The sequence below is a fragment of the Tachyglossus aculeatus genome, chromosome 5 (genome assembly GCF_015852505.1).
Source record: "Tachyglossus aculeatus isolate mTacAcu1 chromosome 5, mTacAcu1.pri, whole genome shotgun sequence".
NCBI lineage: Eukaryota > Metazoa > Chordata > Mammalia > Monotremata > Tachyglossidae > Tachyglossus > Tachyglossus aculeatus.
The window spans coordinates 81209897-81237456 of NC_052070.1; the positions used below are offsets into that span (position 1 = coordinate 81209897).

The 27560-nt window shown below is 44.5% G+C and overlaps 1 protein-coding gene across 2 annotated transcripts in view; it reads right to left on the reverse strand.

Annotated features, from left to right (window-relative positions):
• The window catches only part of ADAM9 (ADAM metallopeptidase domain 9), a 65425-nt gene extending 38745 nt beyond the window's left edge, over positions 1–26680 (reverse strand). For both annotated transcript variants that reach the window (XM_038746294.1, XM_038746295.1), the window contains exons 1-3: positions 26563–26680; positions 3746–3843; positions 1081–1145 (exon numbers count right to left, since the gene is read on the reverse strand). In XM_038746294.1, coding sequence (XP_038602222.1) covers positions 1081–1145; positions 3746–3843; positions 26563–26641 — 242 coding nt within the window. In that variant the 5' untranslated portion in view covers positions 26642–26680. The remainder of the gene's footprint in view (positions 1–1080; positions 1146–3745; positions 3844–26562) is intronic.
• Positions 26681–27560: the final 880 nt, after the last annotated feature.

Consider the following 27560-nt stretch of genomic DNA (forward strand, 5'->3'; position numbering starts at 1 on the left):
TGCATGACACAAATATTTTAAACTCACTTCTTCCATTACATAATTCTTATATATGTTTTGTATAGAATGCTGTTGTGGAATTAAGGACCATTCTTTCAACAACAAAAATCTACCTGGTTAAAATGCGATATGAGATTGGAAGAAATGGTTTTGTGCAAGGCTTGTAAAAGTGTGTGCTTATATTCCATGTGTTTTCCTTAATGTGTAGCTTATTTGGGCCATAGCCCTATGATTCAGGAGACCTGAGTGTACCTGGAAATGAAGAAATGGGTAACATTGCAACAGACAAAAATCATTAACTTTTTAATTTGTTCAAGTTAAACAGATCACAAAAATTAGCAAGAATGATTGGACATAGAAACAGGGATGTGAATCTTTGATACCGTTTCTAAGGCTCACAAAACACTGACTGGGTCAAAGCACAGGAAGTCAAAATTCATCATTTTATTGGGCAGTTTAACATTTCATAGAAAGCAGATGTCAAAAAGAACTTCAACTGCTCCTTTTTATCATGGGTGTCCAACAATGGGGACAGAAAGGGAGAAATGAAAAGAAATCTACTTCCAAATGAGTTCAGCTCTGGGGTGAGAATCCTCTACTCTCCCTGCAGCCTGCAGATGGAAGCTGGGACAAGGCAGCCCCAGACCCATTCTAAAATAGATGGTGGGAGCATTGAGGGGCTTACACATACAATGGGGCTGAAAGTGGCTCAAGGGAAGGCAGGAGGGGTGAAGCCACTCAGGGGATGGCCAAGTTTGAGAGAATGCAAAGGTCATCACAAAATGATCCAAAGGGGATTCATTCATTCAATCGCGTTTATTGAGCACTTACTGTGTGCAGAGCACTGTACTAAGCGCTTGGGAAGTACAAGTTGGCAACATATAAAGATGATCCCTACCCAACAATGGGATCACAGTCTAGAAGGGGGAGACAGACAACAAAACAAAACATGTGGATGGGTATCAAGTTGTCAGAACAAATAGAATTAATTATTATTACTAAATCTCAATCATTCTTCAGAAGGAACACCATACAGCTGTGATTCACAGTTTAACAAAAGTCCAAAGTAAAATCACTTACTTATTCCTTTCCAAGTGAATAACATGCTTCCTTCCTTCTCTCTGAATGACATAAGACACCTTGTCCTGAGCAATGAAACAAACTTAGAATTAATGAACTAGTCATCCTGCAAAAACACTCAAAGTTCACCTAAAATTCACAACTCTGCAATTCTTTAATGTCCACCTTTAACTTTATCAGCCATACAACTGCAAACCTTCATTCTGAGTTTATTATAAAGCAGATTTTTGAAACTGGCAGTATAAATACATAAATACAGCCAGTAGGAAGCAGCATGGCCTAGCGAACAGACCACAGGCCTGGAAGTCAGAAGGACCTAGGTTCTAATCTCAGCTTCGCCACTTGTCTGCTGGGTGACCTTGGCAAGTCACTTCACTTCTCGTTTCCTCAGTAACCTCATCTGTAAAATGGGAGTTCTGAGTGGGAGCCCCATGTGGGACATGGGCTGTGTCTGACCTGATTACTTTGTAACTACCCCAGCACTTAGAACAGTGCCTGGCACATGGTAAGCGCTTAACAAATACCTTTAAAAAAAAGCCAATTTTTTATTGAACTATTTCATTGAATATTTGACAGTTTCTGAAACTCTGCCAAGGCAACTGCTAAATGACAGGTACATCAAGAACATTCTCCAAGCTTCCAAAAGGGCCCAGGCAGTGTTAGGTGCATATATAAAAGCTGGTATATGAATCAACTGCAGCAGTTTATGGGTTTTTTTTCAAAAGTCTATTCAAACCAAGTGTATGACATAAAAACTCATTTTATCAAATTTAGCAGAGTGGACCACGGAAGATCTTTAGAATGCAGAACACCTGGAACTAAGGCTCACGGATGCAACTTCAAGGAAGGTGAGGGAAAAGGTGGCCATCATTCCCTATGAGTCTGGCAGTCCCCATAGTTCTTTGGGCAGTGTGGACAGCCACAGCTGGCCTGGCCTGAACCTTGGGGCCTGAAAGGGACCAGCTGTGGAATCAGGCTCCTAGCTGCACCTCTAGCCCCATGCCAGCCAGAAGAAAAAAAAAGAAGAAGGAGGAAGAGCAAGAGAAGGAAGCTGTCATTGCTTATATTTTGTCATTCTTTATCACCAGGACTGGGAATGAGAGGCTCTTCTTCCGTCTGCCCCATAGCGATCAATTCGCCCAGGCAACTGGGGGACCCATAGGGAGAGGGGGCTGGTGTCGGAGGTCCAGAGCCACTGTAGCGACATGCAAGCTCCAGTGCTGCAAGGCTCCTGTATACCTTTTGGGCCAGAGTCTGCTGCCATGCCCACATCAATAAAACCACATTGCTCATGCAAGGTCTTCTCCTAGGGCCAGAGACCTCTTGTGCCAAGCCCCAGATGACTGACTGATAGTGGCAGGAAAGGAGGAGGAAACAGCAAGGGTGAAGATTCTTTCCTTCCTCCTTTGGGGTAGATACAAGTTAATCAGGTTGGACACAGTCCCTGTCTCACATGGGGTTCTCAGTCTTAATCCCCATTTTACAAATGAGGTAGCTGACACCCCGAGAAGTGAAGTGACCTGCCCAAGGTCACACAGCTAACATGTGGTGGAGTGGAGATTTGAACACAGTTTTTTCTGATTCCCAGGCCAATGCTCTATCCACTAAGCCATGCTGCTTCTCTGCTTCCCTGACCCCTCCCCATGCCCCCAACCCCAGTCTCTTCTCTTCATTTCCTCCTGTGTCTCTTCAAAGCCTTAACCCCAATGACCATCTCGCTTGATGCTCCCTCCCCCATGACTCTTCCCAGGCTCACCCCCAGGAGCAAAACGAAAAGCCGACACCCCTGCTCAGGCTCCCAAGAGATTTTTTATTTTTTTCAAATGAGTTGCTAAGTAAACAACTACAGAAAGAGTTCTCCATATTAGATGATACTTGGGTTTCTCCAGCTGTTTGTTCCAGTCCTTTCTGGCACTGAAACCCAGGATAGTCAAAGTTATCATGCTAAACTATTATTGATTGCACTCTCATTCCTGTGTATTTCAGAAAGTACAATGTTCTGCACACAGTAAGCATTCAATAAATACCACTGATTGATTATAAAATAACTGTATTTTACTATGCACAAGGAGCTTGACATTAAGATACCTAGACCATGTTTTTGTACAATTAAAGAGACTGCCATAATTCTCTGCAAAGTATCTTTGCATTCAGTTACTGTGTTATTAGTAGAAAAGATTTCCTTAGCTAGGAAGCATCACTTGGCTGATCAGATGTTCCCAGTTGCTGTGTGATTTTTAGACAAAGTGTATCCTCAATGTAGTAAGAACTTTTCTGAATTTGGGATCCTGTCATAGCGGAGTTTCATCAGCATTACATGCTGACTGTTTGGAACTGAGTGATGCCACCTTTATCGCAGAAAACTCACAGAACCACTGATGCTACAACTCAACAGGCAAGGGATCTCTATAACCAACAGCCTGCATGATGACAAACATCTTATTAATCTGGGAAACCAGATCTGAATTCATTTTGTGGTGTCCCAAAATGGCCAACCTACTGCGAAGTGGGAAAAATTAAAAGAACAAATGAATCTACAGGGCCTTTGCCAAGCTGATAAGTATTGGCACTGATCACAAGGAAAAACTGCAACTGAGTCCATTACTATTTATAAAAGCAAGTTAAGTTAAAAACTACTATGGATTTGTCTAAAAAGCATAATTACCTTTGTTGAGTGAAGCCTGGGTGCTTCTCTTCGTTCTCTTGTTAACCTCCATGGAGTTATAATTTCATAGGAAGACAGAAGTGAGGTCTGCTGAAAACCTGTTGAAAAAATGCTTTTGGATTAAAATAGATGTGAAAGGAAAAAACAGGCAAGGATAATTCAAGAGCTCAGAGTACCAAGTTTCAGAAATAATATTTGGTGTAAGAATCAGCTGAGTACATTAAAGATGAACACAGTATTGAAGGGATGCAACTAAACATATCGGTGCTGGGAGAAATCAGCCACTTTGGACAACTTTCTAGACTGTGAGCCCCATGAGGGGTAGTGACTGTATTTAATTCCCCAACCTGTGTATTTTCTCCCAGTTCTTAATACAGAGTTCCGCACACAACAAATGCTCAATTCTATTACTACTACAACTACCACTATAACTGTACCAATTACATAAACTCATCCATTATATGGAAGGATTCCCTCAGGCACCACCCAATTTCCCAAAAGGAAGCAATTAGGGATAAAAATAGAACTGGGAGAGAGGCGACCCAGGTTTACATTCCAAGTCTACTGATCTACTGTGTGATGTTGGGAAAGTCATTTAACCTCTTTGGGCCTCACTCTCCTCATCTTTAAAATGGAGATAAAACAGATTATGAGCCCTGTGTGACACATGGAACGAGTCCAATCTCATAGCCTGGAATCTACCCCTGTCCTTACCCCAGAGTAAATCACTAATAAATACCATGATTATAATTATCATGACTATAATAACAATTATAATTATCTTGTGCTAATGAATCCTAATGAGAAACAAATCTTAATTTTTTAGAAAATCAAATTTTGTAACCCTAAACAACTTTTAACAGCCTCCTCCATGTGGTTTGTATTTTACTTAAGACACCGATCCAATCTGATGTATACTGTTTAAATGTTCTTGCAATAGAGCCATGCATTTACCTAGAGCCCGATTCCACTCCCCTACCTGCTCCTGCCTATGGGGAGAAACGACAAAGTTGGTGAAATCTCAGCACATGCACAGTATGTGACAATGTGTGACCTTGAACAAGAGGACACAGGGTCATTTGGGCCACTCCCTGAGATAGGGGGCTGGCATTTGTTTGTGACTGTTTTACAGTCAATGTGACCACTACTGACTAGTACGCTCCCCTCCAACATTTTACCAAGGCACTGGAAAGCAGCATAGTGGGTGCAAGTACATAGAGCCGCTGCCACTGGTCAGCTCTCCAGAACCAAAAGAGGGTGGTGACGGAAGGAACTTTCTTCCCTCTGGGGGGTTATCAAAAACATCTTGGAGAGCACTCAGAAGTCTCAAAATGGAGGAGGGCCCAGCTCATTGAAACACTATCTAACCTTGGCTTCGTTGACATTGTCCTCTCCTGGTTCTCCTCCTATATTTCTGGTTGCTCTTTCTCAGTCTCTTTTGCTGGGACAACCAATCATATCTACTGAGTGCTTCACTGTGTGCAGAGCTCTGTATAGAGTGTTTGGGAGAGAGAGTCCTCCACTATCTTCCACTTTCTAACTGTGAGGGTTCCTCAAGGCTCAGTTCTGGGTCTCCTTCTACTCTTCATCTACCCCAACAGTGTTGGAAAACTCATTCGTTCCTACAGCTTCCACTACCACTCCACATGGATGATTTCCAAATCTATCTCTCCAGCCCTGACCTCTCTCCTTCTCTGCAGTCTCACATTTCCTCCTGCCTGCAGGACATCTAATTGGATGTCCCACCAACACGTCAAACTAAACATGTACTCATCCTCCGACACACACCCTGTCCTCCTGTCTCACAAGTCTGTAACCTTGGCATTATTTACCTATTCACTACGTCATCTCCAGAATCCACCCTTTTCTATCCATGCAAACTGCCACCACACTGATCCAAGCATTTATCCTATCCCACCTTGACTACTGCATCAGCCTCCTTGCTGGCCTCTCTGCCTCCTGTCTCTCCCCATTCCAGCCCATATGCCACTCTGTTGCCCGGATCATTTTCCTAAAAAAAAAAAACCCAACAAAACACATTCAGTCCATGTTTCCCCACTCCTCAAAAACCTCCAGTGGGGATGCATCCACCTTCACAACAAACAGAAGCTCGTTTCTATCGCCTTTAAGGCAGTCGATCAATTCTCCCCTTCTTATCTTACCTCGTTGATCTCCTACTACAAGCCAGCCAGCACACTTTGCTCCCCTACTCTCTGGACCTCAATCCCATCTACCTTGCCACCAACACCTTGTTCATGCCCTCCCTCCGGCTCGGAAACACCCACCCCCACCCCACTCTTTCATGTCTGGCAGACCACCAATCTCCCCACCTTCAAAGTCTTCATAAAAATCACATCTCCTCCAACAGGTCTTCCCCAATTAAGCCCTCATTTCCCTCACTTGCTTTCCTTTCTAGGTCACCTAAGGCACTTGGATCTGTACCTTTTAAGCACCTGATACCCCAGGCCTAGCCCCACTAAACTTATGTTCATAACCATATACCCTGCCATTTTCCCTACCTGTAATTTACTTCTATGTCTCCCCCTCTATAGACTGGAAGCTCCTTATGTGCAGGAATCATGTCCACCATTTCTACTATACTCTCCCAAATGTTTAGTGCAGTGTTCTGCACACAGTGCAGTGCTTGGCACGTAGTAAGCACTTAAATACCATAATTATTATTATTATTATTGATCCTAGGTCCTTCCAATGCATTGTTTTAGATGCTTTAATAATAATAAGGGCATTTACTAAGTGTTTACTATGTGCAAAGCACTGTTCTAAGCACTGGGGAGGTTACAAGGTGATCAGGATGTCCCACGGTAGGGGCTCACAGTCTTCATCCCCATTTTACAGATGAGGTCACTGAGGCCCAGAGAAGTTAAGTGACTTGCCCAAAGTCACACAACTGACAAGTGGCAGAGCCAGGATTTGAACTCATGACCTCTGACTCCAAAGCTTGGGCTCTTTCCACTGAGCCACGCTGCTTCTCTAGCTTTAGAAGGCTTAACATGTCTACACAAACTGGCTGTAAATCTGCCCTTACTTAAAGCTTACACTCTATCTCCCCGTCTACAGTGCAAGTGCAAGTTCATTGTGGGCAGGGAGTGTGATTGCTATATTGTTATATTGTATTCTCCTAAGAGTGTAGTAAGGTGCTCTGCACACAGTAAGAGCTCAGTAAATACAACTGACTGACTGACTTTATTGAGATGCTGAAGTAAAACACTTAGAAGCTGCCAGGCCAAAGACAGAGTCATAAATGGATAAAAAAACAATGCCCATTCTGTGCTCCACTCACTAAGTTGCCCTCAAAGAATTCAGCTCAGGGTTTTGCAGGACTGAGGTAGTGGAATGAATGAACTCATCCAAAAGGCATTAGCAATGAAACCTGAGGGGAAGAGGTATGTACATATGGGAGTGTGCCTGGGTTCTGTTCCAACAAAGATTTCAATAGAAAACAAGTCAAATACTACTTAACATGGGTCAAGAAATGGAAGTAGAGAACATGAAGGAAGCCTCCAGGGCTTAGCCCTTTGAGGGTACCCATTGTCTACCAGCAATCCAGGAAGCAAAATTATTTTTATTCTGCTAAAGGAGAATGCCCTTCTTTTAACAAAAGTCTTAGCCTTTCAACAGTACTAGAAGGTACTTCTAGCTTCTCTGTAAATCAGTCTGCCTATGTTCTACACTCACCATTAACGGGCCAACTTCAGCAAGCTGGGGGCAATGCTGTCATTCTTTATTTTTAATGCCAGATACCCTCATAAAAGTAACTCTAGGGCCAGAAGTCATATGAAAGGCAGGAAGAGTCCAGAAATTCCTTTCTGGAAAATCTTTTTTCAGCTCTATGTGTCAAGGGCTAGATCACTGTTCCAGTAATTGGGACAATGTGCAATACACTAATGCTGGGGAAAAAAATGCCAACTCCTGAAACATTTTTTGTTGTGGTTTTTTTTGTCAAAGTGCTGTTGCAGCAAGTTGGCTGCAAAGCTGGACTGGGGCCTCAAATGCAGACACTGCATAAACTCTACTGAAAGGCGAGGCCCTTAATGGCCTGGTATAGATTTCCTATGTAAGTGTCTGAATGGAACTTTCAGAAACTTACTAAATATAATAATAATGACAGCATGTATTAAGTGCTTACTATATGTTAGCACTGTTCTACGCATTAGCGTAGGTACAAGATAATCAGATTGGACCCAGTTTCTATCCCACATGGGGCTCACAGTCTAAGGGGGAGAATGACCAGGTATTTAATCCTGATTTGAAGAGATGAGGAAATTGAGGCACAGGTGTTATGTAATTTGCCTAAAGTCACCCAGCAAGCAAGTGGTAGAGAAAGGACCTGAACTCAGGTCTTTGACTCCCAGTTCCATGCTCCCTCTGCTTCACCACGCTGCCTGTTCCTTCCAGGCACTGCATTCTCACTTTTCTGTTTTCCCTCCTCTAAGAGCTAAGTTGGGGGAAAAGATGTGCCCATGAGTGAAATTTTAGGAGCTACTTAGGCATGTATCTGCCTCGAAGCACTTACTGAGCTCAGGTCACCTTGATTCTGACTGGGTCAGTTGAGTCCTCCTGACATCCCTCCTGGGGACAACAAAAATCACTAATAGTAAATGACAAGAGTCTCAGTCAATCAATGGTATTTGTTGAGCACTTACTAAGTGCAGAGCACTGTACTAAGTGTTTGGGACAGTACAATACAATAGAGTTGGTAGGCCCAATCCCTGCCCACAAGAAGCTTATAGTCTATATGGGCAGATGGACATGAAAATAAATTACAGATAGGGAAAATGGCAGAATAGAAGGATAGGTACACATAAGTGCTGTGGAATGCAGGGAAGTGAGTATCAAAGTGCTAGTACGTATGTGCTAGTGCAAAGTGCTAGTACGTAGAGAAGCAGCGTGGCTCAATGGAAAGAGCATGGGCTTTGGAGGTCAGAGGTCATGGGTTCAAATCCCAGCTCCACCACTTGTCAGCTGTGTGACTTTGGGCAAGTCACTTAACTTCTCTGGGCCTCAGTTACCTCATCTGTAAAATGGGGACTAAGACTGTGAGCTCCCTTGGGACAACCTGATCACCTTGTAACCACCCCAGTGCTTAGAACAGTGCTTTGCACATAGTAAGTGCTTAATAAATGTCATTATTATTATCTTCTAGACTGTGAGCCCACTGTTGGGTAGGGACCGTCTCTATATGTTGCCAACTTGTACTTCCCAAGCAATTAGTACAGTGCTCTGCACACAGTAAGTGCTCAATAAATACAATTGAATGAATGAATGAATGAATACACAAGTGATTAGGTGATACAGAAGGGAGGGTGAAAAGGATGGGGAGATGAGAGGCTAATCAGGGAATTCTTCTTCAAGGACATATGATTTTAATGAGGTTTAAAGATGGGGAGAGTGGTGTTCTGTCAGCTAAGAAGGGGGAGAGAGTTCCAGGCCAGAGGGAGGACATAAGCCAGGAGTACCTATCCGTAGTACAGTACTGCACAGAAAACCAGAAATTGGATTCCCCAGCAGGGACTTGCAATAATCATTATTATTATTATGCTGTTTGTTAAGTGCTTCTTGTGTGCCAAACCCTGCGCTAAGAACTGGGATAGATACAAGACAATCAGGTTGGACACAGCCCCTGCCCCTCATGTGGATCACAATCTAATGTCTGTCTCTCCCCATTTAGACTGCAAGCCCAATGTGGGCAAGGATTGTCTATATGTTGCCAACTTGTACTTCCCAAGTGCTTAGTACAGTGCTCTGCACACAGTAAGCACTCAATAAATACGACTGAATGAATGAACGGTCTCTCTTTATTGCTGTATTATACTTTCCAAGCGCTTAGTACAGTGCTCTGACTGAATGAATGAACAGGGATTGAATCACCATTTTACAGATGAGGAAATTGAAGCACTGAGAAGTAACTTGCTCAAGTTCACACACCAGGCAAACGGCAGAGGCTGTGGTTTTCCTACTTCTTCAACCTAAGTCTCCTGTGATCAATCCTTTTTATCCCACAAACAAATAAGCCTTCAGTTTCAGCTTGCATTTGTACCCCCCAACCCTCTGCCACCTCCCTCCCCACCCCCCACCCCCTGCCATCACCAAATAGGTATTTGGAGCTCTAGCTTTTGTCTACCTCTTACCATCACAATACTTTTTAGGGATGGATAGGAGGAGATTCAAAGAGAAAGTCCAGCAATAGACTCCAGCTCATCCTATTCACAGGGTGTGCAGTTATGCTAACATCAGCAAACAGCTAATGTAACTCTGAACTCCACAGTCCCCCTTGGGACTCTCCCATGACCCCCTTGAGTAACAACTTAACTCAGTTGACTTTATTTTCAAATCATGAAGATATAGATGTACTTTGTTTACCTGAACTATTCCCATGAGGAGAAAAAAACCATTGGCCAATTAAAAGCATACACTTCAGAAGACAAAAACCAGTTGGCACCACTTCCGATCAATCAATCAAGAAATGTTATTGACCGAGCACTCACTTACTGTGGACAGAGCACTGTACTAAGTGCTTGGGAGAATATAATGCAATAGAGTTGGTACACATGATCCCTGCCCACCTGGAGTTTACAATCTACAGCATCTCAGAAGTGAAATACACTGAAATTTCCAATGTTCTCTGTTACTGTTTTCTGAAGAAAAGTTGCTGACCACCAATCAAATGAAAGGAAATGATAGTGTAACTTCTGAAAACTGAATAATCACCAATGAGCCGGGCAATGAAGGGGGAGAGAGAGGAGGGGGTAATAAATGTGTCCTTGACCATTATGGAATGAAATGCAGATGGTCTGTGTGGGGTGGGGTAATGGCCTCACAACTTATCTTTATTTGCCCAAGTGTAAATTTAGGAAAATTTAACTATTATTTCAGCATTTTATACGTACATATATATCATCTGTAAAATGGGGATTATTACTGTACTCCCCATGTGGGACATACACTGTGTCCAATCTGATTACCTTGTATCTACTCCAGTGCTTAAATGCAACGCCTGGCACACAGTAAGTGCTTAACAAATGACATTAAAAAAATAATCTTATACACGTGAGACACATATGTACACCATGTCCCCACCCAGGACAGCCAGAGCCCTGGTCTGCTCATGACTAAGAGGTTATACTGGGAGGTTTGAATAGTGGACAAAATAAAGAGAGGTTATTTTTTCCATCTGTTTTTGCTTAGAATTGCCTGGCTTGGTGGATCGAGAACTGGTTTGAGAGTCAGAAGGACCTGGGCTCTAATCCCGGCTCCACCACACGTCTGCTGGGTGAACTTGGGTGATGCTCTTAACTTTTCTGTGCTTCAGTTACCTCATCTGTAAAATAGGGATTAATACTCTGAGCTCCATGTGAGACATGGACTGTGTCCAGCACTTAGAACAGTGCCTGGAACTTAGTAAGTGCTTAAAAAATGCCATAAAAAAATAAAAAATGAGGCTTTCAAAAACCTGCATCACAACGTGCAAACCAATTTAAGGAACATAAATCATGCTGCCATCTAGCCCAAGATCACAAAAAGTTAGGGGTTTCTTAGCTTTCTAAGATGTCGGTGTTCTCTCTACAATAGCCACTCCTCTACTGGACTTTCCATCTCCATTACACATAGAAGTGCTGAGTGCCTGAGGGTCTGTTGACCTGAATTCCACATATTTTCTTCTGGGTTTTCCCCACCAACTCTAATGGAAGAATTTTAAAAGGCAGTTTTGCATCTTTACACTTTGGAGATGACATGGGCTTCCAAACTGGCAGTGAGTCTGGGACCAACCTAGAACACTGACTCTGATCTTTCACGGGTCGACCAGAAAAGCAGTCTTAGGCTGTTCAAAGGTATCTTTGTGATATGCCATGTTTAAATAACTTTAGATATTTTGACATTAACTGGGGACCCGGCCAAGAGAATGTTACGGGCCCAGTTCCAACAGGTTTCAAATTATCAGGCGGCTCCATCCTCAGTCACAAGACTATCGGAGGAAAAGGGCTACTTCATTCCCCAGGAGAAACCAACAGAAAAGCAGGAGCTCTAAAATAGCTTCCACCTTTCTCTTCAGTTTAATTCCTGAACAATTTAAATAAGACAACATTCCTCTTTTGTCTTAATTCCTGGGTGAGATCACTGTATAGCTACTCGGTGACTGGTACGTCCTACCCCCGAGGTGACTGTTCTCTTTAGAAATGGGTGGAGTGCACCTCAAGTATGATCGCTGCAAAATGCTTTGGAAGATGTACAGATACTAGTAAGACGACCTTGAGACAACCGGGAGCATCCAACAAACAAGGTTTTGGAAAACACAGAATTTTTTGAAACCAGAGCCATCTGGAGAAGCAGTGGGGCTTACTGGATGGAGCATAGGGCCTGATAGCCATGAAAAAGAAAATGAAAGACCACTTCGGAAGTGGAAAATAAATTTTGTGGAGACTCAGCTTAGGCCATGGTAGGGCAAAACTTAGGCCAGCGTGCTTGTCTCAGTTTTGGGCCTTCTCCAAACAGGGGCAAAAGCTTCCAGTCAGTCTGTCAGTCAATTGTACTTAGTGAGTGCTTACTCTGTGCAGATCACTGTACTAAGTACTTGGGAGAGTACAATATAACAGACACATTCTGTTAAAGCCTGGCTGTCCCCTCTGCATGTGCACAAGAACAGTGTGTTCCCAGAAGCTCTGCATTAGCTAGACTAAGATTCCCAGCAAGCTAGAGAAACAATGTAAAGCAGTTTTGCCTAATGGATAGAGCATGGGCCTGGGAATCAGAAGAACCAGGGTCTTAATCCCAGCACTGTCACTTGTCTGCTGTGTGACCTTGGGCAAGTCACTTAACTTCTCTGTGCCTCAGTCACCTCATCTGCAAAGTGGGGATTAATAATGTGAGCCCCAAGTGGGTCATGGACTGTGTCCAACATGATTAGCTTCTCTCTACCTCAGCACTTAGTATAATTCCTGGCACCCCGTTGTTGGGTAGGGACTGTCTCTGTATGTTGCCAACTTGTACTTCCCAAGTGCTTAGTACAGTGCTCTGCACACAGTAAGTGCTCAAAAAACAAGACTGAATGAATGCATAATAAGTGCTTAAAAAATGATGTGAGATACATACATGCACCATGCTCCCCACTCAGGCGAGCCATAGTTGTGGGCTTTGTATGTTTAGGGTTTGCAGTCCTGGAGTTCCCCTTAGGCTGACCTGTTCGTGACTAAGAGGTTATACTGGGAGATTTGAACAGTGGACAAAAGATGGAGAAGTTACTTTTTTTCCATCTGTTTTGCTTAGCATTGCCTTCTAGGTACTGTCTACCAGTTTGCGGAACAAGATTCATAGGTCACACTCAAGACGCATATAATAACCATAAAATTGTGAACTGGGCGAGAGGGGGTGGAGGGTGGGCAACCTGTCCCCACGGTGGAAAAACACTCAGGAGCATGTCCTTCTGATGGTAGACTACCCTCTACCTTGCCTTCAAAAATGTCCTACTCCAGAAGCAGTTGAGGGTACTCGTCACCTAGTCACTGAAGAAACAGCAGCACACTAGATGTCTGAACAGGCCCACTGAGGAAGACGCTGCTCACCCCATACGGGGAAGGGTGAACCTACAAATTGCTCACTGAACCCAAACGAAAGAGCTATACACTAGCAGTGCTGCAATGAAGACACCAAAAAAAAATACTAATGGCCTCAGTTTTTCTACAGTGCTTTAGAAATGAGGGAATGTCTTTGAGACAAGACATATCTACTTGGATGGAGCACAGTGAAATGCTGGAAAAAAGGTTACATGCAAGCATGGGATGCTCAAGACATGCATACATGAGTTTTCCTTAATGGGGGTTATTCTAAGAAAATAGCCACTGTGTCAAGCGGTGCCAGAATACTGTGATGATGAAAAAGATGAAAATTTTAAAAGGCAGCTCTAGTAGCCCACACACTGGCCATGTCCAGGGTATGCACTTAGAACGGTGCTTTGTACATAGTAAGTGCTTAATAAGTGCCATCGTTATTATTATATATCACAATATTAAGCAAGGCTAGCCCACTGGATGGAGGACCGCTTATGCATGGTGGATGTGCCCTCTTTTAAAGAGATCTTCCCTTTTCAGAATGGAGATGTGCTATTAGGCAATCACTAACACTGGACCTTCAATATTAGGCCAGAGATATGATGACTGATTCCTGACCCCTGATTCCTGAAACTAAAGTGCTTTGCTCCCATCATTAGTACATATGATTCCTTACTGACCAAGAAAAAGAACCATTCCACAAATCAATCAGTTCTATTTTATTCCATGCTTACTGTGTGCAGAGCACTGTATGAGTGCTTGGGAGAGTACAATATAGCAGTAAAACAGACACATTCCTGGCACACAATGAACTTACAGTCTAGAAGGGGAGATAGTCATTAATATGAATAAATTACAGATACGTACGTAAGTGCTGTGGGACTGGGGAGGGGTGAATAAAGGGGGCAGATCAGGGTGATACAAAAGGGGGAGTCGGAGAAGAGGAAATGAGGGCTTAGTCAGGGAAGGTCTGTTGGAGGAGATGTACCTTCAGTAAGGCTTTGAATGTAGGGAGAGAGTAACTGTCAGTTGGATATGAGGAGGGAGGGTGTTCTACGCCAGAGACAGGACATAGGAGAGAAGTCAGCGGCGAGACAGATACAAATATTTAGATAGTCTCACAACGGGACTTCCAACATTAAATAAACTGATTATACTAGAACAAAATCACTGGATCACAGCAATGGTTGACTTTGGTGATTATGAATCCCAATCTTCCATCTACCAAATCAAATAAATCAATGGTATTTATTGAGCGCTTACTGTGTGCACAGTACTGTACTACGCGCTTGGGAGAGTACAATTCCACAGAGTTAGTAGATGTATTCCCTGCTCAAAAAGAACTCAACAAAACAAAAATATCCTGGTTGTACCCCTGGTCAAAACAATGGCTTCTCATTAAATCTATTATACATCAGCAAAGGGACCAGAAGGATGCACAAATCACAGCAGTCAAGCATATCCGTAATTAATCTGTCATGTATTTATTCATATTAATGACTGTCTCCCCTTCTGGACTGTAAGCTCTTTGTGAGTAGGGAATGTGTCTGTTTATTGTTATACTGTACTCTCCCAAGTGTGTAGTACAGTGCTTTGCACACAGTAAGTGCTCAATAAATGATTGAATTAATGAATGAATGAAGCATGGATGGACCATCATCTGATATACTCTACACTCACACTAAACAATTGCATCAAAAAAAATATCAAGATTACTAAATTAACCTACCATATTTGAGTCCTTAGTGTAGAGCACTGTATTAAGTGTTTGGAAGAGTACACTACAACAGAGTCAGTACACATATTCCCTGCCCACAACGAGTTTATATTCTAGAGGATGAGACAGACATAAATTACAGTTCTGTGAATGTTAAGACTCAGGGAAAAAGAAGACAAAATTCCTACAATTCTGTTAAAATACGAAACCCCATCTATTCTAATATAAACAGCCTCTAATATAAACAGTATAAATATTATTATAGTCTCTAATATAAACAGCCAATGGACATTTCTCCATGATATTATCACTAAGGCAGCCAGCAAGACACTGAACGCAGCCACCAATATTGATTTGACGTAAATGGCTCAGAGATAAAGTCTACGATCAACATAACAATTGTTATACCAATCAAAACTTGACAAGCAGCATGGCCTAACGATTAGAGCATGGTCCTGGGAGTCAGAAGGATCTGGGTCCTAATCCCAGCTTGCCAGTTGTCTGTTGTGTGACCTTGGGCAAATCATTTAACTTCTTTGTCCCTGTTACCCCATCTGTAAAATGGGGATTACGACTGAATCCTATGACTGTGACCAAGCCAATTACTTTCTATCTACCCCAGGGCTTAGAACAGTGTCTGGCAAATAGTAAGCACTTAAAGACTACTGAAAAAACAAAACAAAACAAACTTGCTGCTGCTCATCCTCAGACAAAAGAGAAGCAAGCCTATGTGGTAGCATGTTTATCAGGCTAAAGAATATTCAAGCACGTCCCCTCAAAGAGGCCTTCCCCTACTAAGCTCTCATTTCCTCTTCTCCCATGCTCTTCTCTGTTGCTCTTGCACTTGTATTTGACCCTTCATTCACACACACACACACACACACACACACACACACACACACACACACCCCTCAGCCCCACAAGCACATATTTACATATCCATAATTTACCGATTTATATTAAGGTGCTTCCCCCCGCCCCCAGACTGTAAGTCCACTGTGGGCGGGGAACGTATCTACCCACCTTGTTGTATTGTGCTCTCCCAAGTGCTTAGGACAGAGTTCTGCATAAGGTAAGCATTCGATAAATGTGATTGATTGAAGTATAAGAGACCTAAGGCTCTGCACACTGCCACCCAACATGGAGCTTTTGGCAAAGTTGTATAGCCCTCAACATGCTACCAAAGCACCTCTGAAGAGTGACAATGGTTTTAACTTCATCACAGCCAAAATGGAAATCCTGAAAAGAGGGTGTCAATTTGTGTATCAAGAGAAGGTAGTTTGGGTAGGGAGACTAAATGGTACATGACAACTTTAAAATATTGGAGGGGGGGTGGTTAATTGACTGGAGATGTCTGTAGGGAAATATGTCAGATTTGGGCCAGGGGGGAGTATGGGAAAGAGAGCAGGTGAGAAGGTTGTGGTCTGAGGAATTTCAGAGTGAGTGAGGGTGGAGATTGTACAGTAACTAGAAATGATGAGATCAAATAAGTGCCCAAGTTGGTGAGTGTGGGAGGTGGAGGGGAAGGACTTCATTCGAGTTGAGGAGTGAGAGGAGGTGGACAGTGGAAGTGTCATCTGGGACATCCACATAGACGTTTAAGTCCAAAGGTCCACTGTAGGGATGGAGTATGAGAGAAGAAATGTGAGAAAGAGGTCAAAAAGGTTCATAAAGTTGGAGGGTGGTAGTAGATGACTGTGACTAGTAATTGGGAGTAGGTAGTAGGTGATGATATGGGCTTCAAAAAAAGAGAAAAAGAGGGATGGAGCGGGGTGGGATGGTGCAAAAGTGGCACTGGGGAGTGACAAGGAAGCCAACTCCTCCCCCTTCCCCAGTGAGTCTTGGGGAGTGGATCATAAATAACAAAGTCATGGAACAAAGTCAAAATTCTAATATTAAAGATGTACCCAACTCAACTGGCCTGGGTAGAAATGTGAAGAAAATGGGTCACACCAAGATACCCAAAGGGCTGCTCTATGATGGACTGAAATTGGGACCCAAAAGCAAGGATAGAGGAAGTGTTTTAAGTACCCAGGTCACCAAAGTCTCAGGCAATGCTACATCTCAGCTGTAGACTAAAAGGCAGTTGCCATAGAAAGACCAGCATGGCACACTGAAGTCGAGAAAGGAGTGGCTCTTTTCGATCAGAAGCTTCACAACGACAGTGACACCCAAAGACAGAAGTGAAAACACTATAAGCATTGCCAAGGAACACAAACAACAGCCCAATAGACAATCTTTGTGTGTATTCTGTTTGTTCATACACACACACACTCTCTCTCTCCTCTCTTCTTTCCTTCCTCTCTCTCCTACCTATAATTGAATTTCACCATCAACAACATCATCAAATGCAGAAATTTGGAGAGGTTTTTGGGGGAAGCAGCATGGCTTTGTGGACAGAGCACTAGCCTGGGAGTAATTCTGGCTCTACTACCTGCCTGATGTGTGACTTTGGACAAATCACTTCACTTCTTTGTGTCTCAGTTACCTCGTCTGTAAAATGGATATTCAATACCCACTCTCCCTCCTGCTTGGACTGTAAGCCCCATTTTTTTAATAGTACTTAAGCGCTTACTATGTGTCAAACACTTTTCTAAGCACTGGGGTAGGTTCACGTCAATCAGGTTGGACAGAGTCGGTCTGTGTCTGATGTGATTAATTTGTATCTACCCCAGTGTTTACAACAGTGCTTGACATATAGTAAGTGCCTAACAATGCCATTATTAAAAACCAACTCCATATGTCTCCAGAACCTAGAAAAAAATCAAGATCAAAATAAATTTAATAACTCTGTCCCGTCATTTTATCACACTTAAGTTTGATGCTAATGGGAATAAATTACAGATAAGCTTTTAGGTGTATTTGGATAACAGAGATTTACTTCCTAGTCAAGTGACTGATCAATCAACCAATCAATCACATTTGTTGAATGCTTATTGTGCAAAAAGCAATGTACTAAGCAGTTGGGAGAGTGCAATATAACAGAGCTGGTAGACATATTCCCTGTCCACAAACTTACTGTCTAGAAGGATGTGAAAGTGATCTTAAAGGCACAGCTGCCTCTAAGGCAATTCGATTATTTCATCCAACCAGGTCCTCTTGCTTCATGTAGGTCTTGTGATGCCACTGCCTTGTGTTTCTGTCCCATGGGACAAACTACTACAGCTCTAATGGAGAAAAATCAGTGGATACAATCACAGGATCCAAAGAATACTCTTTCACCACCCAGTACTGCATAATTAATGCTAATAATAATAACTGTGGTATTTGTAAGCACTTACTGTGTGCCCGGCACTATACTAAGAACTGGGGTGGATACAAGCAAATCAGGTTGGACAAAGTCTCTGTCCCATCCCATCTGGGGCTCACAGTCTTAATCCACATTTTACAGATGAGGTAACAGGCACAGAGCAGTTAAGTGACTTTCCAAAGTCCACACAGCAGAAAAGTAGTAGAGACGGGATTAGAACCCATGACTTTCTGACTCCCAGGGCTGTGCTCTATCTACTATGCCAATCCCAAGCTAACTTGCCACCCTCCCACTCCCACACCCCTTCCTCCCAGCCCCCACGAGACTTTTGGGGATTAATAATCCTAGAAATGCATCCTCTTACTGGAAAGTGTTACTAACACATGATCCAGAAATGCTTGGCATATAGGAAGGTTTTTCGCTGAACTTCCCATTCTGTACCAGGCCTCACAACTTCCTGGCAATAGCCCTGGCTGAAAACAATAGAGGGAAATGAGTACTGCTAGGATAAGTGCACCAAGTATCCTGAATTTCAGGGCCACATCCCATCATCCAAACATTGGTCAGTGCCTCCCCCCACCCTCCAAAAGTCCTGCTTTTTGGCCATAGCAGCAGCAAGAATCCTGTACCGGACAGCTGCCTTGTTATTCATTCATTCAATCAATCATATTTGCTGAGCGCTTACTGTATGCAGATCACTGTGCTAAGCGCTTGGAAGAGAATATAACAGTAAACAGACTGCTGCAGCAGAGAAGCAGCGGTGGTAAGTCCCTCCCCTACCTTTATTGCCACCACTCAACTAGGGCAACTGTTCGCCTCCCCAAGACTGCTCTTCTAGGGTTTCTGGAATAGCTGGCCCTGTGAGCAGTGCATTCACTGTGTGCATCCTCTAGACTGGAAGCTCGTTTGGGCAGGGAACGTGTCTACCAACTCGGGTGTATTGAATTCTCCCAAGCACTCAGTAGGGAGCTCTGCAGCCAATAACTGCTCAATAAATACCACTGACTGATAGCATCCGCACTAGATACATCAAAAAGTAGCACTCTATGCCGCCAATCAACACTCTCTTCTCTAGTTTATACTTCACTCAACTGCCCATACCAGTCTTCAAAAACACCATTATGCACACGTTTCCCAGCTCCTTAAAATCCTCCATCAGTTGCCCTTTCCTCTCCGCATCCTCTTCCCCCTTGGCCTCCTTCCCACCTTAACTCCACATCCTTACCGTACTGCTACAATGGTCAGCTGTTCAAAAGAGTACCCCAATAGGAAGCAGTTGCCTAGGGTGAGTATTTCTTTGTCTATGAAAGTGCTTGCATCCTATGGCCTCCATCCTCTCTCTCTAGGTCTTTCTCAGTCCCTGCACCCTTGCAATCACCTCTATTCTGTCTTCCTTTCCTACCTTTAAACTCCTTTAATCTTGGAAAACTGCCCCTGCTCAATGAAAGTCCACCCCCATCCCCTTGCCCAACTTTGAGCTCCAAAACACATGGTCATCCACTCATTCAATCATATTTATTGAGCTCTTAGTGTGCGGAGCACTGTACTAAGTGCTTGGGAGAGTAAAACTAAGCCCCACTTTTCCTCATCTCCCACTTCCTTCTGCATCGCCCTGACTTGCTCTCTTTGCTCTTTCCCCTTCCCAGCCCCAAAGCACTCATGTACATATCTGTAATTTTGTTTGTATTGATGTCTGTCTCCCCAACTCTAGCCTGTAAGCTGATTGTGGTCAGGGAATGTCACTGTTTATTGCTGTATTGTATTTTCCCAAGCGCTTAGTACAGTGCTCTGCACTCAGTAAGTGCCCAATAAATACGACTGAATGAACAAACAATAAACAAAGTCCCCACCCACAATGAACCATTGGGTGGAAGTGAGAGGTTGGCAATGGCACATGTTGAAAACTGACGAAAACCTGGGGGAATAAATGAACAATTCTGGGCTCTAAAAGCTTTTTAACCTTTTCAATGAAGATGATCTAGCACATGCATCTAAGTGTATTAATGAAACACCACAAGATCAGAACTACTTTCAGAAATATTAATAACATTTCATACTCCGTCAAAAGTACATCATACTGCCATATATGTATAAGCAGATGTTTCCCATTTAAACGACAACTGAATCTTTGAAAATGGAAGACAAATTGGGGAAAGGATTTGCCTCAGATTCAAATTCACTTTGGACTCAATGCCATACGTAGCAGCCCTTAGGAAATAAGCCTCAAACAACATACCCATGAGTCACTCATCAGGACGATTCCCACTCCCCCATCTTTTGCAAACATCTCATTCCTAAATGAAGTTCACGACAATTCCCTGAAGTTATCTCGAGAAAGGGGATAAAGATAGAGAGGAAGAAATAAAACTTACAGGACCAGAGTTTTAGAGTTGTTATCAAAGCCTCTGATCCAAGTTTACACCTTGAAGTCTCTTGTGTGGCTCAGAAACCAACATAGAAATCTTGAAAACTCAGGGTTGGGATAAGAACTTGCCAACGCAAGGTTTTCAAGTTGTTACATAACCTCTGTATATTAAAACCAATTTAAGCTACTGAAAAAACCTCACCATATACTGAAGTTAATATTTTTCCCTAGCACAATTCTTGGAAATGACATGCCTGGCATTAGGCCAACTGTATTACTTTGAAGAATATTCTGACACATACTTAAGTGTGCTAAAGTGAACACCACCTAAAATTGGAATTACATGCAGCAATAATAATACCTTTATTACTAAGTACTGTGCTAAGCACTGGAGTAGATGCAGTACAGTCAGATCAGACAGCATCTGCCCCACAAGAGCGGGAGTAGGTGGGACAGAGAACAGGAATCCTTTTACAGATGAGGAAACAGGAACAGCGAAGTCAAGGTATTATTTTATTGAGTTAAAGTACATAAAAACAAAAAACCCCACATACTTAACCTTTTAAAAATTCCATTTTGCTCTATTACAGGAAGAAGCATGAGTAATTACGATGGAGTTTGGTTGGTTTTTGAACAGACCAGACCAGGACAGGTGCTATTTGCAAAAGGCAAGCCTGGCCTGCATGTTCAGTTACAGTAATTCACAATGCTCTGAGACTGATAGGCTACCCGCAAAATAAAGCCGTTTCATTTAAAGCTAGTTTTTCATCACTTCCTTAAAGGAGAGATTGAACTGGCTTTCCTCCCTGGTCATTTCCCTCATTCTTTTCAAAATGTTGCAAACTCAAACACAAGAAGTACCTTAGTCATCTTCTTAGGAAATGATGCCTTTTCTTCAAATATTGTAACTAGAATTTGCAGAGACAACTGGACCCAACAATTGTGCAAACATGTCACCACTAATGGATTGGATAATAAGGAAATGCTCAGATTTATTTACAGCTCCACTTCACAAAAGGGGAGTCCAGACGACTCAGAGGTTCAAGGAAGGATTCCTGGATCTTCCCAGTCAAGTAGGTGATGACCTCAAGTATTGATCACAGAATCATTCTGTGGGGGCTTGGGTGTGAAACGAGTTGGAAGGGGGGGAACTTCAGGCTTCTGGCAATAGCTTCCAAGGGTCAGGGCTCTGGAATCTCTGGGTTTATAGTAAATCCAGTTCTAATTTCAAAATAAATCGAAGGTGGAGAAAAATGTGCAGCAGGTCTCCCAAAGAAAGCTTTCAACACCATCTTGAACAACGCCCAAGACAATGTGATTTGTCAGGAACCACATTCTTCACTCTAGTGAAATATTTGTGGAGAAAATATAGTACAATATCTTCCTTGTAAATAAGAACTTAAGGCAAGGGCAAAGTGAATAAGAGACTTGTTTCTGGGAAGAGGCCAGATTACTGAAGATTAACTTGCTCTGTATATGCACCTCATTACTACACCGCAAGCTCAGCTTCAAGACAAGGCTTTAGAACTGGTGTACTTTTAAACATTCAGGAGTAGAACAGCTTTATGTCTGAAGCACCCTCTTTCTGCTTCTATCTTTAGGTGACAGTCTCTGATCCTCCACTGACTCTGCCAGTATGACATTCTCTGAATGCTTATCAAGTCCACAGATTGCCATGGTTCAGAATACAAATTCCAAAGGAAAACTAACCGAGACTAACAGTACAAACTGCACTTATGTGGCCCGAACACCATCACACAGGCCACAAAATTGACTTCAATGGTCCAAAACCTCGGCCAAAAATCATAATCAATGAGTTTAACTGTATAAGCTTTTTCCCCTAAAAATTCTATTAAGCATAAGCATTTTCTCTGTAGTACATCCTTCATACAAAGTCTTCTCTGGGTAGGCAACTTCGACCTCTCCATAAAATATAAAATAGCTGTGCATCCCCAGAGGGTGATTGGGTAATAACATCGATCCCCTGCCCCCTACCAATCTTTAAAACATCTCCAAGTATTTTTCCATGTTCCTGGGTTTCCCACAGCTCTCACGCACTCCACTGAACTCTACACCCATCCCCACGACTTTACCCTCTTCCCCACCCCAGTTGGTGGCCCTTCTTTATTATGATTTTGTACTTGTTTCACTGCAGCAGTTGGCTTCTTTCCCCAGTTTACAATCTCTACCTCCAGGCCTGAAAAAGCTGTGGGGGCCGGATCAGACTTGGGCGGGATGGAACGGAAGGGAGTGGCTGGAAACCGACATGTTGGCCCTCTCCCTGCCAGCCAGATCCCCAAGACTTTGGCGGTCTCTGAGGCAGAGGCTAGAAACTGGGGAAGGAGCCACTTTTTGAAATGCTAAAGATAGTTTTTAAAAAAAGCTAAGTGACTTCAGGTGGTCGGGGATGGGCATGTAGGGAAGAAAGGAAACAATGTTTTAAGTTAGGGTGAGAGGAAGAGGAAGAAGAAAGTTTTAAACGGTGGCAGGGAGGGATAAGTAAAGGTCGGGAACACCTGGTCTCCAGCCAGAAATGCCCCTGTGAGACAATTCCACAGTTTCATGAAGACTAGAAATAAAAGTTGATCCATGCTATGCTGGATCCACTTCCCTACCTGACACACTGAACAAATCACAGCTGACGTGAAGCCTCCAGAAGGCTCGGCCTTAAAATCCAGAATACCAGCCCAAACCTTAGCAATTCAGCAACCTATGACTAGCAGGTTACTAGTGCACATCTCACCTCCCAGCAGAGCTCTAGAGATAAAACAGGAACTGGATGGGTCAGTTCTATTTCCATGCTCTGACTACTCCCAATGACCCACTGACCTCTGAAGTAGAGAATACTGGATCTGTGTTTTCATGGGACATCGGGACCCCTCTGAGGTCACAAGCAAAGCACACAGTCCCATTTGTGAGAAAATCAGCATGGCAGAAGGCTCGATGAAGATCAGCAGAGAGGGAAAAGAGGAACCGAGTGACTGGCAAATGGAGAATGGGAAATTGACTAAAGGTGACAAACGATAACTAAAAGAGGAAATCTGAAGAATGAGTAATAATAGCAACAATTGCAGTATTTGTAACTCACTTCCTAAAGTGTCAAGCACTTTTCTAAGCACTGTAGTAGAAACAAGATAATCAGGGCAAACAGTTCCTGTCCCACAGGGGATTCACAGTTAAGGGGGAAAATGAAAGCCACTTAACTTCTCTGTGCCTCAGTTACTTCATCTGTAAAATGGGGATTAAGACTGCGAGCCCTACATGGGACAACCTGCTTACCTTGTATCTACCCCAGTGTTTAGAACAGTGTTTGGCACATAGTAAGCGCATAACAAATACCATTATTATTTATTATTACTACTACTAATAACAGATATTTCATCCCTATTTTACAGATGAGGAAACTGAGCAGAGGGAAGTTAAATGACTTGCTCAAGGTCACATAACAGGCAAGTGGTGGAACTGAGACTGGAACCCAATTCCCCTGACATTCAGGTCCATGCCCTTCCTACTATTAAGTCATGCTGACGCCAATACAAAAAGAAAAGAGAAGAGACACATGGAAAGAGGGACAACATTTGGCGGAAAGACAATGAAAAATGGAGTGATAGAATGAAAAGGGATGAGAATCTATCAAACAATAGTATTTATTGAGCACTTACTGTCTGCAGAGCACTGAACTAAGCTCTTGGGAAAGTACCACCTGACACATTCCCTGCCCACAACAGGTTTACAGTCTAGAGGAAAGGAAATGGAGTTAAGTCCCAAAAGAGGATCTCAGAAACTGAATAATAATGATGGCATTTGTTAAGCGCTTACTATGTGCTAAGCGCTGGGGGATACAAGGTAATCAGGTTGTCCCACGTGGGGCTCACAGTCAATCCCCATTTTACAGATGAGGTAGCTGAGGCACAGAGAAGTTAAGTGACTTGCCAAAGTCACAGAGCTGACAAGCGGCAGAGCTGGGATTAGAGCCCATGATCTCTGACTCCCAAGCCCAGGCTCTTTCCACTGAGCCACGCTGCTTCCCTTATGAATGAAAAGTATGATCCTCATACTTTTCCCCAGTGCTTATCAGAGCTTTAAACACAGTTTTAAATACAATTAATGGATAAAACAGCATGCCCTTACTAAATACTAATACTGCTACTGAGAGGTGAGGTACAAAGAGGCTTTCTTCGTCACCAACTCTCCCACTTACCCGGACCCCTTCAACCGCCTGTCTCAGCTTGCACCCTGTCCTCAAAACCGAAAATTAGCCACCCTCTGACCTCGACCGGTTTTAGCCACGCTGTAGCAGCTATTTGATCACTAGCTTTCCATTTCCAGATGGCTTTTTTGGCTCCTCTGATCTGGACAACTCTTGCCTTGTCAATATCACCGTCAGGGTTTGACGTTAATGGCTCAAATACGAGTGCTAGGGGAAAAGGAATGGAAAATAAGTGGGATTGAGGATACAGGCTAAAGGAGCAAGGACCATGGGGGTCTTGAGTGACTCAATCACATCTGTTGAGCGCTTATTGGGTGCACAGCACTGAACTAGGTGTTTGGAGGAGTACAATACAACAGAGTTGGTAGACACGCTCCCTGCCTGCAAGAAGATTACAGTCTATAAGGGATCAATCAAAAGTATTTACTGAGCATCTACTGAGGGCAGGGCACTGTACTAGGCGCTTGGGAGAGAATGGTAACAGCAGGAACAGGACGGCATTAAACGGGAGAGGAGGGGAAATTGCAAGAGGGGGCGACAGTACAGGGAGAAAGGGGGCAAGAGGGATGATAGAAGGGATCAATCAAAAGTATTTACTGAGCACCTACTGAGGGCAGGGCACTGTACTAGGCGCTTGGGAGAGAATGGCAACAGCAGGAACAGGACGGCATTAAACGGGAGAGGAGGGGGAAATGCAAGGGGGGGGCGACAGTAAAGGGAGAAAGGGGACAAGAGGGATGAAGGGAGGGAAAGGGGAAGAAGGGAGGGGGAAAGCAGGAAGGAAGAAAGGAGGGGAAGGGGGAAAGGAGGGAGGGAGAAAGGAGAGGAAGGGAGAAAGGAGGGAGGGGAAAAGGAGAGGAAGGTAGAAAGGAGGGAGGGGAAAAGGAGAGGAAGGGACAAGGGACGAGGGGGAAAAGAGAGGAAGAGAAAAATGACGAGGGGGAAAGGGGGGGGAGGAGAGGACGGGAAAGGAAGGGACGGGGGAAGGAGGGGAAAGGGGAAAAGGAGGGGTAGGGGGAAAAGGAGTGGGAGGGGGGAAAGAAGGGGGAGAGGGAATGGAAGGGGGAAGGAGGGAGGGGGGAAGGAGGGGGGGGGGAAGGAGAGGGAGGGAGGGGGGAAGGAGAGGGGGGAGAGGAGGAAAGGGGGAGGAGAGGGGGAAGGAGGGGGGAGAGGAGGAAGGAGGGGGGGAGGGGGGAGGAGAGGGAGGGAGAGGGGGGAAGGAGGGGAGAGGGGGAAGGAAGGGGGGAGAGGGGGAAGGGGGGAGGAGGGGGGGAAGGAGGGGGGGAGAGGGGGAAAGGAGGGAGGGGGAAAGGAGGGGAAGGGAGAAAGGAGGGGAAGGGAGAAAGGAGGGGAAGGGAGAAAGGAGGGAGGGGAAAAGAAGGGGGAAAGGAGGGAAAGGGGAAAGGAGGGAAAGGGGGAAAGGAGGGAGTGGGGGAAACTGAAAAAAGAACGGAGTTTGCGGCTGGAGTCCTGTCGGAAGGGCGAGGAGTAGGAGAGGCGGGTGGGCAAGGAAAGGGGAGTTGGGGAGAGGAACCGGTGGGCAGGGGAGGGGAGGGGGCCGCGGCGCCCGCGATTCCCTTCCGATCGTGAGCCCGGCGGAGCTGCGGCGGCGGCCCGGTGGGGGGGGCTCGGCGCCGGTGCCGGTGCCCGCAGGGCTCCGGGAGCGCCTGTGGTCGCGGGCTGGGGGGAAGGAGGGACGGAGGAGGGCTCACCCGGCGGCCATCCGCCCAGGCCTGGGCCCAGCAGGCCGGACCACAGCACCAGCAGCGGCAGCGCCGGCGCCGGCGCCATGGCGAACGGCTCCTCCGCGGGCTGCTCACCGCTGCCCCGCCGACCCCATCCCCGGGACCGGGCCCGACCCCGTCTCCGCCCGGCCGGGCGCGCGCGGGAGGCACAGCGGGGGCGCGCGGGAGACAGCGGGGGCGCGCGCGCCCGCGGACATGCGCACTGAGCGACGGCCGTCTGCTACAGTCCCAGACCCCGTGGAGCGGGGTGGGGAGGGACCGTCTCTGTATCTGTTGCCGACCCGGACTTCCCAAGCGCTTAGTACAGCGCTCTGCACACAGCAAGCGCCCAGAAAATACGATTGAATGACTAAGTACCGTTTAAAATAATAATAATGGCCTCTATTAAGTGCTTACTACGTGCAAAGCACTGTTCTAAGCGCTGGGAAGAAGACTAGACTGTGAGCCCGTTGTTGGGTAGGGACCCTCTCTGTTGCCAACTTGGACTTCCCAAGCGCTTAGTCCAGTGCTCTGCACACAGTAAGCGCTCGATAAATACGATTGAATGAATGACTGACCAAGTACCGTTTAAAATAATAATAATGGCCTCTATTAAGTGCTCACTACGTGCAAAGCACTGTTCTAAGCGCTGGGAAGAAGACTAGACTGTGAGCCCGTTGTTGGGTAGGGACCGTCTCTATCTGTTGCCAACTCGGACTTCCCAAGCGCTTAGTACAGCGCTCTGCACACAGCAAGCGCCCAGAAAACACGATTGAATGACTAAGTACCGTTTAAAATAATAATAATGGCCTCTATTAAGTGCTTACTACGTGCAAAGCACTGTTCTAAGCGCTGGGAAGAAGACTAGACTGTGAGCCCGTTGTTGGGTAGGGACCCTCTCTATCTGTTGCCGACTCGGACTTCCCAAGCGCCTAGTCCAGTGCTCTGCACACAGTAAGCGCTCAATAAATACGATTGAATGAATG